The sequence below is a fragment of the Mytilus californianus genome, unplaced genomic scaffold (assembly GCF_021869535.1).
Source record: "Mytilus californianus isolate M0D057914Y unplaced genomic scaffold, xbMytCali1.0.p SCAF_11, whole genome shotgun sequence".
In the NCBI taxonomy this organism is placed as follows: domain Eukaryota; kingdom Metazoa; phylum Mollusca; class Bivalvia; order Mytilida; family Mytilidae; genus Mytilus; species Mytilus californianus.
Window position 1 is genome coordinate 8654303 of NW_026262593.1, and position 19624 is coordinate 8673926.

The 19624-nt window shown below is 32.1% G+C and overlaps 1 protein-coding gene across 4 annotated transcripts in view; it reads right to left on the reverse strand.

The window, feature by feature from the left end:
• Positions 1-10785: 10785 nt before the first annotated feature.
• Positions 10786-19624, reverse strand: part of LOC127719498 (tyrosine-protein phosphatase non-receptor type 11-like) — a 50264-nt gene continuing 41425 nt past the window's right edge. For all 4 annotated transcript variants that reach the window (XM_052225648.1, XM_052225646.1, XM_052225645.1 and 1 more), the window contains exons 11-15: positions 18000-18160; positions 17135-17202; positions 15984-16135; positions 12652-12779; positions 10786-11948 (exon numbers count right to left, since the gene is read on the reverse strand). In XM_052225648.1, coding sequence (XP_052081608.1) covers positions 11885-11948; positions 12652-12779; positions 15984-16135; positions 17135-17202; positions 18000-18160 — 573 coding nt within the window. In that variant the 3' untranslated portion in view covers positions 10786-11884. The remainder of the gene's footprint in view (positions 11949-12651; positions 12780-15983; positions 16136-17134; positions 17203-17999; positions 18161-19624) is intronic.

A 19624-nucleotide genomic window follows, 5' to 3' on the forward strand; every position in this document is an offset into this window, starting at 1 on the left:
GAGAAGAATCAGAAAAATGCTATGTAAAATAAAATATTCTACTAAAAGAGGTCTGCCCCCTGCCCCCACAAAAAAAATCATTAATAACAACAACAAAAAATATACACACATACACACACTTAACCAGTTTTTATACCCATTAATAATAAAATTGGAATTAAATTTCATATATAGTTTTACATCAGCTTAACACACTACTATGTACGTACGTCTATGCTTACATTAGATTGTTTGCATCATGAATATATACTGTACATGTAATTTATAAGATGTGACAAACAACAATATAAACAAATGAACGATACTTGTTTATAAAGTGTAAGTGTTAGTACATCATTATCAAACTGATGAATGCACTGGTTTTGTGCCTTATAAAAGTACATAATTTGAACCCTTTTTTTTTTTTTTTAAACGTAAATACACTTACATATAACATTTTAAGCTATAGGAAATTTGTATAATCACTCGATAAAATCCGGACGCACTCGAAAAAGCCTGAACTGCTCTCGAAAAAACCCGAACACATAGAAATAAATTTAGTCTTAAAATGTAGTTTTCAATGCAATAACAAGAATTTTTGTAAAGTGTCTGTATATCTAAGGATATATGGATTCCATGTATGCATTTCTATCGACATTTGCATTGGTTTGTGTATAAAAATGGCTTTATTCTGTTTTTTGGAATAAAAGCATTGTAAGGCTAAATTAACGAAAAATTATGTCGAATTGGTAATATCTTTTTATCTCAAATACTAACACACCTTGTATATCCTTGTATATTAAACTCAAGCTTCTATATCACGTTTTGCCAGAAAGGAAGTCTGTTTGTTTACATTTTTGATCATATTCACTCGAAAAAAAGTGGTCACACTCGAAAAAAACCCTATCCCATCACTCGAAAAACCACGATCCTAGCCTTACAATATACCTACCGTGATATAGTTCTGCTTTATATCTTGACTTGTATCTAGAAATTGACAGTAAGGGAACGACCATTTGATTTTTTGGGGTGAGGTTGCAGGAGAATTTTGAAAATGAATAACTCGGCCGAATAAGAACTGAAAATAAATGGCTTTGTACAAGACAGGATGAAAATGAATATTCTGCAACATAAAACGCAGGAAAGTTTAAGATACAGATGTGTACAAAAGTGATAATAAATTTTCACGCGGCACAGCAGCGGAAAAAATAATCATGAGCGGTCCTACTAAAAAGCGCCCGGGAGCGCCCGGGAAAAGAAAATGCGCCCGGGGAAAAGTCAAGCGCCCAGGGAAGAAAAAAAAGCGCCATGGAGAATAAAATAATAAAATTTTATAACGATAAATGTTTTCCTGAATAAAAAAAAAAATAATCATTGCTTGTTTTGTCCTTAATATAAATGGGGATATGTACGATGCTACATCTTAAGTGTGTATAGATAGTGTTGTTGCACTTTTACATTTTAGATTTCAAAATTGTATATAAGTAAGTAAATATAAACAAGAGTATATAGTAGAATCATGAACGATATTGTCCTCGATCAAAAAGTATATTTCGTTATTTAAAAAAAATCAGTGCCCGAGGTCTAATATTTGCAACTGCATGGTGAACACTTTTCAAAGTTTTGTATTTTATTAAACACTCTTGACTTGACGGTTGAAGATCGTGGAAGGGTTTCAACATGCCTGCTACTAAGAAAAGAAAAAGTTAAACCCACTGCTAAAGCAAATATGATATTCTGGCCTTGTGGAATATGCCGTAAAAATTGTAAAATTGCAAGCATCTGCTGCGACAATAGTGATACGTGGTACCATCTACGATGTGAAAAGCTGGAATTGGCAGACTTTGAGATGTTCCTCACAGACACGACTTTGCAGTAAAAGAGAAAAAGGAATGCTCCCCACAATCACTGAAGCTGAGTACAGTGAAGAGAAGTTGGCGGTACACTTGGACCATACTACATCTAAACTGCTGTTGGAACGATACAATATGAACGAGAATGGTGAGAGATTCGTGGTCCTATAAAGAAAATATCGGAAATCTATATTTATAATAACATTTTAGCTTTAAAATATATAATATAAGAAAAAGCGATATCTGGTTCATATGAAGCATTTGAATTCACTGTATCGTTTGTCATATGATAAAAGACAGCAAAATAACTAGACAATAGTGGAGTCACATGCTTTCTAAACTTTTAGTCTATCTCGAGGAGTTGGCTTTCGAATTATACTGCGTATATGTAAATAAGGGGAATTTCTTAACACTATATATCTAAAATATAAAAAAAGAAGATGTGGTGTGATTGCCAATGAACCAAATATACACAAGAGACCAAATGACACAGAAACTAACAACTATAGGTCACCGTACGGCCTTCAACAATGAGCAAAGCCCATACCGCATAGTCAGCTATAAAAGGCCTCGAAATGAAAATGTAAAACAATTCAAACGAGAAAATAACGGCCTAATTTATGTAAAAAAAAAAAATGAACGAAAAAATAAAATGTAGCACAGCAACAAACGACAACCACTGATACTGAACAATCAAGCATTATAAAGTTCCGAAAGGAAGGGGAAAATAATGGCAAATTTTTAAGCACTGACGAACTCATGCTTGTCTTATCAAAAGATGCTTAAAACAAGGAGCCGCATATTCCACGAGGAATTAAAAACAACATTGGATATATGGTTGACAATAAAAATAACGAACAGAGGGAAAAGCAAGGAAAAAGTAGACAATATGTAGATGATTGTGGCGCATGGGGTCGTGTCTCTTTGAAGACCCACATATTTGTGTACCAAAATGGGCGTCTGCAGCATATTGATCTCCAAAAAGGCGTTTTCGTAAAAACAGTAAAGGGTGCAAGAGTTCCGCTAGAACCACAACCAAATCCAACAGAAGTGTTAGTGTTGAAGCGAGCATACACGAAACTACAGCGTTTGCCCGAATATCAAAGGAGAATATCATGCGTTGTAACCAGTCCCGAAAGCCCAGCAAGCGGTAATGGGGTAGCGTTCGTGGAATATATTGGCATTTTCCCAACAACAACAAGTTTGCATGGAAATAATAAAAATGAACATGGCGATTACATCCGAACAAATGCACAAATTGTTGATGATATCAAGGGAATGGTAAAGATACAGAATTGCAGGGAAATTTATACCGATCTAGCGTTAGATGATTCAATAGAAGCCCCAAGAGACTCAAAACAGATACAAAATTTCAAGTACAACGAGAAGAAAAAGGAACGACCGCACCAACAGAAGGCATCTAATAGTGCCGACGACATACAAACATTAATGAGAATGCAACATGGTCACCCATTCATTAAAGAAATTGTCCAACTCTCCGGCAAACCCCCATCAGTAGTAGTGTATACTGATGAACAGCTTCTCGATCTGAAAAAAATCTCCTAATCAGAATCTAAACATATCATTGGGGTGGACCGCACTTTTAATTTGGGGGCTGCATATGTTACTGGTACAGTGTTCCACAACCATAACTTAATAAGAAAGGTTTCAAACACTCCAGCGCCAATCATGCTTGGGCCATGCTACCTCCACTGGGACGGTAGCTTCCACACTTACCACCGATGTTTTAGCCACCTCCAGTGCTTTTTGGACGATATTCCTGGAACACAGATTAGTGGCAAAGCCTTGTTTTTGGCTCGGACGAGGAAAAGGCTTTGACGAAAGTAATACACAAGTGCTTTCCAGATTCCCAGCAAATTCTTTGCACACGTCACATTGAGGAAAATTTTAAGAGACATTTGCGGGAAGTCATTGGCCATGAATAATATTTTAAAACTATCGACAAATTGGAAAGCCGTTAAGCTCCCGGGCCTTATAGACAAACTACACAAAATTGTTCAATTACAATATCGAGATATACGCCGAGCATTACATGGCCAGGGGAACTATGCGTTGGCTCCTTGGGCTAAAAAACTTCAAGTAACAGAAGTGGTATGGTCGTCGAAATGTGCAAAAGAAAAGGACGCCATTTTCAGAAAGTTTATGAATCTAAGCAAACCGAGAAACAATTTTGTGGAATCATCTGACGGAAAATTAAAGATTCCTAAAACTCCAACAACCGCTAGGAAGCCAAAACCAAAAGAAGCGTATTCGTAGCAACAAGACCACTCCCGGGCGCTTTTAAGTAGGACCCATCATGAGTAGTAACTGATGAAAATAAATGGTCAATCAAGAAATAATCCCCCTGCACCCTACCCGAAAATCAAATGGTTGTCCCCTAAACAACTTTTCAATTTGTGAAATTTCAGATTTTGAGGCAACATTCCAGCTTGAACATTCGAGATTCCATCAGCACTTTCAATTTGAGTGTTGCTGCTCTATACATAGAAGCTAATGAACCACTAATTTCACGAATGCCATCATGGTTGACCGTTTTAGAAGATTTGCGTAAATATAGGCACAATTGTTTATCGGTGTTTCCGTCGTCCTTCCTTATACTCTGTTGAAGCAGTTGGTGTGCAAGAAGCATACCCCTGCTAATGAAGTCCGTATAGCATGAATAAGGCAACAGTAGTATACCGGTGTTCAAAAGTCATTAATCGATTGAAAGAAAACAAATCCGGGTTACAAACTAAAACCGATGGAAACACATTAACTATAAGAGAACACTAAAGTGCAGCAAAAACAAACGCCAACACACATAGAAACGAACTATTTGATAACAACTGCCATATTCCATCTTGTGATGCACGAGACCGTGTTTCAATAGATGTATAACAGATGACTATACTGACATGTTCCACTTGTTGCAACCACAATCCTGACCCTTCTCTTCCCTATGACATCACCAAAAATTAATGCGAAGTACCCCCCAGATTTGGCATGGACAACACAATCAGAACTAGTGTTACACGTTTTGATTGGGTCCATGTTCCTCGATCTTTAGTTTTCATAAGGAGTGTTTGATGACTGGCTGCTGCTTATTTGTTCCTCCATCTCTTTTGGGGTATTGTGCAGTGTCTTTCACCTAAGATCACCCTAGGTTTTTGGTGGGGTTCGTGTTGCTCAGTCTAGGTTTCTATGTCGTGTTTTGTAAACTGTTGTTTGTCTTTTTGTTTTTTATCCCTTGTTTTGCCATGGCATTGTCAGTTTGTTATCAACTTATGAGTTTAGATATCTCTTATGTGTATTCTGTCTATCTTTTTCACGAACTTGTGGTTTTCAATTGCCTTATTGATATTTTCTATCTAAAGAATCAAGTTGCATGCTATACTGATAAGGGTAGAACAAATTGCTCACAACCATGTTGTTAAATGTTTAAGCCTAGTTTATTAAATGTTTTATTTTGAAATGAAATCAGTTTTGAATAGAAACAATCCAACTTATAAATTTTTGTCATCGACTTATGAGTTTGAATATCCCTTTTGTGCCTTCTGCCTATCTTTTTCACGAACTTGTGGTTTTCAATTGCGTCCTTGATATTTTCTTTCAAAAGGCTCAAGTTGCATGCTATACTGATAAGGGTGGAACAAATTGTTCACAACCATGTTGTTTAATGTTTAAGCCTAGTTTATTAAATGTTTTTTAATTTTAAAATGAAATCAGTTTTCAATGATCGAACTTAAAAATTTTGTAGCTATACATAATTATGAAATATTCAAAACTACATCGTTTTTGTGTGAAAATATCATTACATAAACTGCTTGATAAATGAATTAGGTATTGACAATTCACTTGGAAACTCAACATATACCCTCACGACACTTACCAAGGAGGAAATCCTGGATAATCATAGGTCTGTTCTATGTTCCTTTGGGATTTCAACCAAAGATGAAGAACTGGATCTTCCATCACTGTATTGGATACCTAAACTAAATAAGTGTCCTTACAAACAACGGTATATTGCTGGGTCTTCCAAGTGCTCCACGAAACCTCTTTCTAAATTATTAACATCTATTTTATCAGCAATCAAAGCCGGGCTCCAAAGTTATTGTGAAACTGCCTATTCTAGAGGTGGCGTGAATCAGATGTGGATACTAAAAAATTCCAAAGATCTTTTAGAGTACATACAATCTAAGACTCTCTCATCTTGCAATAGTATTAAAACATTTGACCTATCTACACTTTACACAAGTATTCCCCATTCCAAACTAAAAGACAAATTGAAAGAGTTGGTATTACTTTGTTTCATTAAAAAGAATGGCGAACATAGATACAAGTATCTTGTCTTGGGAAGGGATAAATCCTACTTTGTAAAGAATCACTCTGATTCAAACAAAAAATTCTCTGAAACTGACATTATCAAGATGCTTGATTTCTTGATTGACAACATATTTGTTACGTTTGGAGGACGTGTTTTTCAACAGACTGTCGGAATTCCAATGGGAACCAATTGTGCCCCTCTTCTTGCCGACTTGTTTCTTTATTATTATGAGGCTGACTTCATACAGGAACTTCTTAGGAAGAAAGATAAGAAGTTAGCAATATCCTTTAACTCTACGTTCCGCTATATAGATGATGTTCTCTCACTAAATAATACAAAATTTGGTGACTATGTTGAACGAATCTATCCCATCGAACTAGAGATAAAGGATACTACAGATACAGTTAAGTCTGCCTCATATCTTGACTTACATCTAGAAATTGACAATGAGGGTCGGTTGAAAACAAAACTTTACGACAAGAGATGATTTCAGCTTCCCAATTGTGAACTTTCCATTTCTATGTAGCAACATTCCAGCAGCGCCTGCATACGGAGTATATATCTCCCAATTGATACGATATTCCTGGGCTTGTGTTTCCTATCATGATTTCCTTGATAGAGGATTGCTGCTCACAAGGAAGCTATTAAACCAAGAGTTCCAAATGGTGAAGTTGAAATCATCCCTTCGTAAATTTTACGGACGCCATCACGAGTTGGTTGACCGTTATGGAATAACCGTTTCACAGATGATATCGGATATGTTCCTTATGTCGTAACTACAATACCCTTCCCTTTTCACGAATGTGACTTACTGGATTTGTAATAACATAAGCAACATGACGGGTGCCACATGTGGAGCAGGATCTGCTTACCCTTCCGGAACACCTGAGATCACCCCGTTTTTGGTGGGGTTCGTGTTGCTTAGTCTTTAGTTTTCTATGTTGTGTCATCTGTACTATTATTTGTCTGTTTGTCTTTTTATTTTTGGCCATGGCGTTGTCAGTTTGTTTTCGATCTATGAGTTTTGACTGTCCCTCTGGTATCTTTCGTCCCTCGTTCAATCTATTCGGTGACTTGTGTTTTTCATATAGATGCTAAATGATTTTCTGATTACCTTAAATAACAGGCAAGTACCTGTTCTCTTTTAAATGTAAAATTATCCAGAAAGAAGATGTACAGGTAACCACATACATGATATAGTTCTGTTGCCACATGATATAAATACACAGCACATAACACCATATTTGATGATAACTAAATGATCTGTGCCAACAATTAACATTATATTGATCTATGAATTTAATGTTCTACAGGATATAATATCTTACAGGGGTAGAAATCTCAGCATAGATTTGATAAAATATGATTAAAATGAGGGATAGACAATGGAAAATTTCAATTAGTAATGAGACACAACTACTTGAAGGAAAACATGGCAGAATGGACATTCTGCAGCTTCCTCTTTTATTATTGTATCTATATCACACATGGTCATATCATTTGTTGAACATTCTTTTAGTAGATCCTTGAGAAGTCTTCACAACAAACTTTTTGACCTACAATCCTCAGAATCAGTCATTCATAAAATGTCTTTACACCGCTATGGCCTGTGGGGCCTCTTTTTACGAACGTTTAAGAACATTTTCACTGGCCTGGACACTAGGGCTTGTGGTTAAATGTGAAAATTGTAGGGTTGTGTGACAAACATATAGCATTTTTATTTTTTATTACAGAATTGAACATGAACCATTTGACAACAGTCCAATATTTATATTACAATATATTCAAAATGATCAGCTATTAATACAATGAAAAAAAAAGAGATTCAAATAGTAATCAAATAGTAATTAAATTTATTTTTCAAACATTATTTCTAACAAATGTAGCTGTATATATATTAACAAGATACTAAAAATTTTGTTTTATAAATATAAATAGCGTTCAGAAAACTACACAATAAATCCAATCCACACTAGTTTTGTAATTAGAACTGAATATTTCTTGATAAACCTCAATCATGTTGTTTAGTCTTCTAATTAGCCATACTTTAAAAGCTTGTATATAAAAAAACATGTGTATGAAAATTTAAAATGAAACTATGAACCTTTGGTTTAAATCTAATAAATTTGGTGGTTTAATTTCCCGTTTACAACTTATAAACCCGTATAAAAACTATTTAATTACAAAAGGCCAAAAGGTCTAAAGAATTTGTGAAAGAAATTATCTTGATACTGTAAGTAAGAAATATAACAAAACATGAAATCATATACAAAAGGAAGGATTAGAAAAGGAGAAAAAATAAGAAATTAAAAATTTAATGTCTTGGGTTAAATAGAACTGGTTTGTAATATATGATTTTTGACATCAAAAGAAAGTGACTTCAAAGATACCAACAGATTTTTTTCAAGAAATTACTAAAAAATCCCTTGACAAACATATAATTAGATAGAACTGAAGTTGTGTGAGTATTCATTACCATAATCCTTTTCTGTAATAAAAAGTCTGTTAATAGACCTCATCCCTATTTTTCATATTGCGACAATTGATCCTCAATTTTGCCACAATTAACATATTGATGTCACACAACAATCACTTCTGTGCTGTTGCCTGAGACATATCCTCTTGTGAAGTCAAAATTTTACAGAAATGTCTGTGATATCCTATGATCCTGAACAAAAAACGATAAAGTGTATGACACAAAAGTGTAACACATTCAACTGGTAAGGTGAACTTAATAAAGTAATATGAATTCTTATCACATCTAGCTTTATCTTGAGTGATGCCAAGATGACATGATACAATGCATTCACATTTCTATTTATAAATCATTAACTACATATACACATGTAGAGAAGTTGAAGATGTGCATATAAAAAAAAATGTATTAAAATGAAAAAATGCAAGACTTGATCATATTTGAATTATAAGGTATATACATACTGAAATAATGTAATATTAAAAAGTTATCGGTCAGTGATACATCATAAACTCCATAAAATTCATGCTTTGAATCAATTCTATAAACAGAAAACAATAAATTTACAAACAAATATGATACAATAACATCTTACAAACAAAATACAAAACATGTAGTTACAATATTCAAGTACCTATTTGTAAATATATGACAATACTTTAAATGTTATTCAGATGTAATTATATTTAAATAACAGTTGACATTGATTTAATTCATAAATTAAACAAGAATATTTACCAATAAAGCAATTTACAAAAATATATATTAAACATCCAAGGAAGACATCAACCTTGTCTGTATAATGTTCCAAGGACAAATCTATTGTTACATTTACACAGGTGTGGATAGAGGATTTAAAAAAAAGGGGGCCCCTGAAAAGTCAACTTTTAAAAAGTCTATGTAATAACCATATATGTAGTTCATCAGGGTGGACCTGTCAACGCATATTTGTTCCACCTAACAGAAGTTCCACTGGAAACTTTGTTATAAACAATGTCATAATATCTATTCCTTTTGGAACAAATATTCTATACCATTAATTCCGTTAGGAACATATACTGTAATATTTATTCCTGTGGAAATAATATTCCAGAATATTTTTTCCTTCTGGAACTTATATTATGAAGGAATTTCTATTCTGTGACAGACCTGGACCCCCTTCTCCCCTTAAATCAGTCTCTGTTATATACAAATAGTTGGACAAGGTCAACATCTAATTGACATCATCATCCCTTTTTTACTAGTTTGAGCCATTTAAGGCAATTAAGAACTTGCTACATTTTTTTAACATTTGTCTATTGACAATGACCAAATATGGACATCTAGATGACCTTCATTTTGACTTGTGTTATTGGGTTACTGTCTCATAAATATATACATCACATTTCCTTTATTTCTTTATACCAAATGGATCAGCTCAGACAGATTTACAAATGGTCCTACATATCAGTTTCACACGAGTCCTAGAAAAATGACTTGAAGGTAATAAATAACATGTAGGCTGATTCTTATGTCTGGTACAAGTAATTTGGGGGACTATGCTTGCAAAAATTTGAATTTACAAGAAAAGTTTGGAAACTAAAATATGGCTTTATATACTAAAAATAACATTGATGTTTTCCTGCACTACTGTTGAACCAGAAATAATGTAAAATTCTGTTCACTTTGGTTCGAAGATTTTTAAAGTCATAATTGACTGATTAAGGTATGTAAACAAAAGAATTTCTTATCTCAACTTAATGTTTGTTATCTCCTTATAAAGAATAAAATACCCCAACTGTCACAAATGATGTATTATTTAGTCAATCTTATCCAAACAAAATACTTTTGATGAATGTTATGATCTACATCAAAGGAAAAGACTTGAAGCTTTCATAGAACAGTAATGTGTACTGATTGATTGTTGGTTGCTTAAAATCCAGTAGGAAATAATTTCATGCATGTTCTGGACGAGTAATGTGTATTGACTAGTGCACTTAATGTTTAAAAACACTTGGAATGCCAGCTAGATTCTGGACAATATTTCAGAGTCTGATGTTCGATTTTTGGAGCATGATGTTAAATATTTTTTTTAACCTTAACCGTTGATTAATTCAGCGATATTCCAACAGAACGAGTAGCAACCTACATCTCATTTGAATAGTTTTCTTTCATATATATATATTTAATCACCTAAATTATTACAATAATATATGAGGAAGATGACAATTCAGGGATATTACAGAAGTTCTGCTTACATATCTTATATCATTCATTGGAAGTTGCTTTTTAAAAAAACATCATTTCATAACGGTGCAGCTAACAGTAACATTTGTATGGCACCAAAATTACCTAGAGGTAGCATTACTTGTAACAAATCGTTGTTTATACATAACATTTATTACAAGCTTATATATATCTGTAACATAATTTCTATTTACAGATTAAAAGAAATATATTTTATTCATAACAAAAAGCAAAACTATCTATAATAATATTGTACGTAGGGATAATTTTTTCAAAGCTTTTGACACATGTATAGAGAATGAAAGACTGCTTAAAGAAAATGCATCAAAGAGAAAGTCACATATCAAATGCAATGCATGATATCTTTTTAAAACTTAATATACCTTTTAATTATCTAAGATATTTGGAAATAGTTTCTAGTGCCATGTTAATGAGTGATCATTATACATTATATAGGACTAAAAATGAAAAGATTAACAATAATGTTATATCACACTGATGTAAAGTTATTTAGGAAATTTATAAGCAGCTGTAGCTTATTTTTAAATCTTGAAATGGCAAGGGAAGTAATTCTTTTAATAGAAATTAATGATATTTATGTCTATTACCAGGTCTATGACCTAATTCTTAAATAAATCTTTCTTGTTTTCCTTAAATTTTAAGGTTATTTTCAGTCTACATTTTTATGTATTGTGTATACTAAAGCTACACACTGACACTCTTTTATCTTTGAAATTAACATGTAGATTGTTCACAAACTGTGTTGTCTACACATTTTAATTCTTGAAACTGACTAAATTCTGAATTTTACAAATAGAGTCAATTGCTTAGATTTTGCAGCATTCTTAAGTTATACAAATCTGAACATGACCTTACGACACCAGGTCAAAGGTCACTGTTCTGATTAAATGATCATAATCAATTACAATATTACTAAAAATACTGACAACAGCAATAGAGCCCTAATAATAAATATGTTTGAAGTTTGACTTCTTCTGTTTGGCAAAGTTTATACAATGGCACCTTTCATGTTTTGTTTGTCTTTAAAGGAGTAATGTTTTGATAAATTTGTCTGTTATCTTCAGGCAACCTACAATAGATATATATATTCTTAAACATAAAGCATAAATTTCTATTAGGTAATACATACTGCCTAACTAAAAATACATTGTTTATAACATCAGAGAGGACCTGTCTGGTCAAGTGAAAGAAAATTAAGTCTGTATAAGTAGCTATTCAAAGTAACATTAACTTTTTTTTCTCCCAATCTAAACAAAAAAATAATTTTGAATCTTATTACTAAGGCAGTCAATGTATTTTTAAACATGGTGTATTGATATTACATAAAAATAATGATATGAATTATCACTTATATACATAAGAGGAAATGGCATACGTCATTGGCTTCATAATTAAGGCCTAAACATCATATATAACGTTTTCAAAAATCAGGAAATCATTTCCTTGGTCAAGCTTTAAGCGATTTGTATATGGTACCATTATCAATGTAAACAAAGGAACATCTTCTATTTTGAGGTAATGATTTCTTGTAACATAGTATTTTTCAATAAAATTTCAATAATCAAGAAAGAGTTCTACGCTTATATATAAATGGTTCCTATTTCTGATTTTTTCATAACTGAATTGAATCAAGATTTTTGATAAGAATAACATGTCTTTAAAAATTTAATTGGAATAAGACAACAAAAGCATTATTTAAAAAAAAAGAACAGTCCTCAAACATTCACTACCCAGTGATATCATTATAATACTTTCTATACCCTAATTCTTACTTTGGTAAGTCTTTCTTTTCTTTCTTCTTTGAGTTTGCTGGCTGTGGCGGTACAATGGGCCTCGATGTTGGTCTTGCTACAGACTCAACTGTGTATTTTATGTTTGTGTATTCTCTTCCTACACTTTGCTAAAAATAAATTAGAACACTATCTGAATATAAAACTCTCTTATTAAATATTCATGTACAGCCATTGACAGTGGTGGAAAGCAATCATTTTAGTTTTAATTTTTCTGGTTTGAATTGTTTTACATAATTATGTTGGGTATGTGGTATGGGTTTTTGCACATTGTTGAAGGCCATACAGTGACCTATAGTTGTTAACTTCTATGTCATTTGGTCTCTGGTGGAAAGTTGTCTCATTGGCAAACATATCACATCTTCTTATTTTTATATTTAGTATTTTCCATTTACATATTTTACTGTATATCATGTTGTGTGCTTTTTCTTAGCCAAATAAGTAAGGGCTATTCCATTTAAACATACATGATACCCAGGGAAGGCACATTCAAAATGGGTTAACAACCTAAAGAGGCAAATTAAGAATTTCACTTACATTTCCACTGTATTTGACTCCCATCCATAGTAGAGATTTCAAAGTGCCTTCCCCGGGTCCCATGTATGTTTTAATGGAACAGCCCTAATACTAAAAAGATGGAGGTTAAGGATTGCAAATATGAAACCAACCACATGTTCATGTGTCTGTCCCATATCAGGATTATGGTCACTTGTTGTTATATCTAAATGTTTATTTCTGTTATTTGGAGGAATGAATGTTGCTGGCATCGGCTACATTTATTCACATCTTTTTAGACTCGGCAATTACAGCTTGAAATATTGTATAGACACTTGTCTATTGTAAACGACAGTATGCATTTTAGTTATTTATGTTTCTGGGTTGCTGTCTCATTGACATATATACCACATATCTACTTTTATTCATATTTAGACATTATGAGGTGATAAATGTTTTTGCATTTATTCTGGTTATACCAAATCATATAATTTGTTTAGGTCTCATAGCCATTTATGAGCCATTTAGTTACTCTATCATCAAGGTTTTGCACTTTTCTTACATATAACATACTGATATTCTGAATATTTTAAAGATGTTTCGTTACTATGTTTCAAAATAACAAGCTTTTTAAAAGACTGTTATAAATTGAAAGTATAAGAATAAAGGAACTAAAGAAGCAGAAAAACATTGAAAGGTCTGTGTGCTTGTTTTTGAGATATAAGCCATTGAAAATTTGGCAGGAAGTGATTCGCTCTAGTTTTTTCATACATTTAACATTGGTACCTTTTTTCTTTCAAAAACTATGAAAAATAAACAAGGATTTTATAAGATTTTCAAATATGGCTTTTTAAACTATATGTTATAAAAATATTAAAAGAAAAGTAGGGGTTTGCGGGCAAATTTTTTTTATGGCACTACATTGATAAAGCCAGAGGATTCCGAATATCTGGCAAAAATTCAAAAACAAGAAGAGTGAACATTCTTTAAAGTAAAAATGTTCATGGGATATTAAATTTGGTTTATTTCTAGTATTAATATTATTCACCAACGTTGACAAACTTTAGCCCCAACAGAAAATTAACCTTTAAAGAACATTAATTCCTCAAACTGGAAACCTTAAAATTATCACCAAGAAATCAATTTGAAATAAAAGCACACAATTGAATTGTAACCCCAGAATATTTGATGTTTTCAAGAATAGATTTATTCCCCTGAAGTAAATCCGTCCATCCCTAAATAATTGTTATTTAGAGTTAAGGAATCTATTAGTATGTTAGTAACTAATTGATTACATGTTCAGTATTATTTTATTAGTCAGATTAGCTGGATTGGTAATGAAAACAAATAATTACAAGCAGAAAATGATAAACTATCCAGAACTCTCAGCCACAATGACTCTTTTTTTCTTTAATTTTCAGAGCTTTGAACTATGAAAAAACAAGAATATATGTCCATACATAGGACACCATGTACTGCTCAAGCTACCCCAATTCCATATGCATGTTCAGTGAATTGTGAAATCCAGAAAACCTTAATTCAACTTTTATCTTTAAAAATTCACATTATAATGAACAAGTGTAGTCAGTTTCAATTTGATGTAACGGTAATCACTATTTCATTGTAAACTACCTTGAACAAAAAAAGGTTGAGGGATAGACAAATAGGTGACAGACATGTGCAAAGATTGAAAAACATAATGCTCCCTCCCTATCAGACATCACAGGCAGGCATAAAAGAGAAAATAAATCAGGCAGATATTTTAATGCCCTTGGTTGAAGACTGGATAAAAGCTACGATGTTGTATTATTTGGTGTCTGACTTGATAGAAATTTTAAGTAATTAATGAAAACAGTGCAAGAACATATTAACAAATACATTAAGAGATTTTTTTTACTTCTGCATAGGGAATTAAGCAAACATTTAAATGCACAAAGAAGTCAAGATAGCTGTTTCATTTTATTTGATGCTGTTATGAAAGGATTTCTAAAATTTTACAAACCATCTCCTAGGTAAGCAAAAAATACATACAAAATGTAAATATAATATTTGTAAGAATACCAATTACATTTGTCCTATAGTGTTGTATGGACAGAAATGTCATTAATCATATTTTGCATTAAAAAGCAACTGAAGATAAATAATAAAAAAAAAAACAAGAATCTGTAAATGGTATTCTGTATATCCTACGACTGCTGCCTGTCCGTGTTAAAGTATAATGTTGACTGCCAAAAAGCTACGTCCATTTGTCAATAAATTACAGAAAAATAAATAAAAAAAAAATGGCTCAGGTTATGGTGAATCATGATTCTAAGTTTTTAAACATTCCATGAAGGTTTGACAAAGTTACTGATTTCTGGAAAACTTTCGCCCTTAACTGTATCTAATTGTAAACTGAAAAAAACTTATCCATTTATCAGTAAAGTATGAAAAATTGAAAGAAAATATAATTTTGTCTGGATATTGTCTTTTGATCATAAAAAAGCTTCTGTCCTAAGTTTCATACAATTCCATGAAGGTTTGATAAAATTATTGATGCTTAATACCATAAACTGAACCTAAATGTTATCGCCACCAAAGCTGATGTAATGTAAGATCGCTATGTCTCACTTTTCGCAACAAAAACGGTTCTTTTTTAAACAGACAGTCATTGTTAATAATAATAAGGCTTACATATAGACAGCTGGACATTGCAAATTGTAAATCTATTATTTTTAAGTCGCTAGTTAATATTAAATATAAAATGATTTAGACAGCTAGTAATGTAGATTTCAAACTGATTTTTTATTAGGCAATTGATGTTTTCATATTTCACAAACCTCTTCTGCTCTTTTTCTCTGTTTTTCTGTTTCTAAGTAATGAAGCACAGCCATATATACAAATTTATACTGCGCTTCAGTTTGCACCATACCAGATCTCTGAGATCGTACCATTTGTATTGTTTTCTGTATATCTATTTCACACTCCAACCCTGTTTAAAACATGTAAGCATTGCTTTAAGATACTTTATGGTTTTGAAAAATATAAAAATCAATTACTTAACCAATCACATGTAAGCATACACTTTTCTCAAGTTATACAGTTCTATTTTACATAGCTACTGCATTGAAATTGTGCTATAACATTGGCTTGAACAGAGAAGACTTCCTGTATCATCTTTTGATAAGTGTTATTTTTAAGTGGGCTAAGTGCATTCACAAATAATAATTAATTTAATAAATTTTCAAATTCTTTCTTATATTTTTAGCATTGAGTCTGAACGAGCAAAATTACCATCAATATTCTTTAGTCTTGCCGTTCTTCCTTTTGATTCAATAAATTTTGCTAAAAATCCATTTATTCTCGATTATCTTGAAAGAGTTAAAGTTTCATTTCATTTATATTTATTGTATTATAGTTATCTCCCTTTCATCAATCAATTTTCTAGAACAGTCTTGAAATTTATAGATATAAATAGAAATTGCTATCTATAATGTAAGTAGGTTTCTTGAACTGCAAGTTAGAGCTATTTTCCTAATGCATGTAGAGTAAGACTTTAATTAGCTTTCTTGCTTTGTTTGTATATTGTACAATTCTACTTGGGATAATGTCCAATCAAATTTAATTATAATATATACAGGTTTAACTATGCCTATCTATATTTTTTGCAGATGTCAATCTTACTTACAATGCTTGAACAAACATTTATACAAACAAAGCATGCAAGCCAACCAAACCTTTAAACTACCAAGCATTAGGAAAATAGGCCTAAAACAATTGCCCCATAGTTATTCTGTCTGATTTATTTCTAATAATCTCAGTTGATAATAATTTTTTACATTTTCAGAGAATAAGTTTCAAACTTCATTGGTATCTATCAATATTTGACTTCCATATGAAGGAATATCCAGACATGCAGCCATTAACTGTTTAGCAGACGACCTGAAATATCTTCGTTATGCTGATCTGTAATTGTATGTGTATAACTTACCAAACAGTTTGATTTGATTGAGTATAATATCTATCACAATAAATGTTCCAGTTCTGCCAATACCAGCACTGAAATACAAAAAAGGTCAAATAAATGAAGGTTACCTTCTCAAACAACTATGGAAAATAAAAATAAAACAGAGAGTTAAACACTCTATTTCTTATTTTCCACAAAATTTAATTTATCATACATTTTATAGGCTCCATGTTGAAGGCAGTACTTTGACCTATAATTGTTTACTTTTTATACATTGTGACTTAGATTGAGAGTTGTCTCATTGGCACTCATACAACATCTTCTTATTTTTGTCTGATGGCAATATTGAGGTAGAAAATATATGATTAAGCCAACAAAATAAATAAGTAAATAAAAATATGCATACATTATGTTTTCTTGCAAAATAATTGTACTTTGAGTAGGTGGTATTGTTTATTTATTTGGTTCACCAGCCATAAAATACATGGCACGTTTTTAGCAAGTCCTGTTCAAGTATTAAATATATCATTTTAATGGAAGTTTGCCTGAGGTAGTCAGTCAACAAACAAAATGGCAATGATTAATGCAGTTTTGATTTCTATAGAACATCTTTGTCATTATCTATAGCAGTTACAACACATGATATGATGGTAAAAAGCTTATTAAAACGTGTGGGTCAGAACTCAAAACTGGGATTGGTGAGCTGATCCTAAATACAAAGGATTTTGGATTTATTACTTCTATTCTTAGCACATTTGAGGTATCACACAAGTAAAGAAACTATTTTACAGTTTCTGAAGTGTCACACAGGGAAAGTGCCTATTATAGCCTGTTTTGAGGTATCACACAGACAAAAGGACAAGGACAACAATTCTAATTACTAACTTACCTACAATGAACAACAACGGGGCCAGCCTCCTTTATTGAATCTTGTTTTGTATTGACTATATTTAGAAAGTTGAGGACACTTCCTGGATCTCCTGGTACACCATAATCAGGCCAAGGTAGAAAGTGATAGTGATATATACAACGAGGAGTACTCTCTAATTGCTGTAAAAGATCAATGGGTATTGTAAGGCAACAGAAGTTTACTGATGATTAAATCTCACAAATTGATTAATAAGATACAAATCAAGGTGACTTACAAAAGAAAATGAGGGAGTCTCATGAACTCCAAATAGGAGCCAGACGGGTAGTTGTTCCTTTGCTTTTTGTGTTTTTTGGCTCTGCGTGCACTGATTTTGTGTCATGGATGGATACTCCATATCTTTTCTTTCCTATTAGAGTAAGCGTCACCTGCTTTGAATGTATATATAAAGCAATTGCTATTAATGTTTAAAAAGCTTTTCACTGTGGTTTGACTTCTTTCCTCCTTTTATGTCAACTTACTTATGTAATATGTGTGGGTGTTTAACTGAGAATCGACACAACTAGCAAAATATTGACCTGGCAATCTGCCATTTAACAGAGGTTTTGGTGTTAACTTGATTTTTTGCCAAAAATTTATTTATTTATATCTTAATTTGTTATGTTAATGGTGTGCAGGACAATCATTATTCTGTGTAGGATTAAAACTGAATTACTAAAAATACATTAAGTTTAGATAGATTGATTGATTGTTGGTTGCTTAACATTTAAATAGATCTTTGTCTTTGTTTTTTTAGTATTCTGCATCAGCATCACTATTGTAAACCAACTTATGTTCACGGACGATTTACTTTTCACAACTTTTCTAGTAGAATAAAAGAACAGAGTTCCAATGTCCCCCCGCGTTGCACATATTTTATCTATCCAAGGTACAAGGGCAATAACTAAATAAAAACATTTTTTTTTCTCTTTAAAACAGTTTATAAACATCTTAAGAGAAATGAAGGCTTTAGAGAAAACGCAATGCAATTTCCATTATAAATAATTTTTCCAAGGGGCATAACTCGTTAAAAATATTTGATCAGCACTGATTTTCGAAAGTGTCAAAGACATTGCTGATATAAACCTGTACTATAAATTTCATAACAATCTGGCAAGAATTGTACACATGAGAGTGCTAACAATGCAATTTTCCATATAAATCAATATTTCCAAGGGGCATAACTCTTTTAAAAATAATTGATCGGCACTGATTTTCGAACTCGTCAAAACATTGATGATATAAACCTATAATATAAATTTCATAAAAACTGGCAAGAATTGCACACATGAGAGCGCTAATATTGCAATTTTCCACATAATCAATACTTCCAAGGGGCATAACTCTTTTAAAAATAATTGATCGGCACTGATTTTCAAACTAGTCCAAGACATTGCTGATATAAACCTATGATATAAATTTCATAAAAATCTGTTAAGAATTGTACACATGTGAATGCTAACGATGCAATTTTCCATAAAATAATGTTTCCAAGGGGCATAACTCTTTTAAAAATAATTGATGGGCACTGATTTTCAAACTCGTCCAAGACATTGCTGAAATAATCATATGATATAAGTTTCTTAAAAATCTGGCAAGAACTGTAC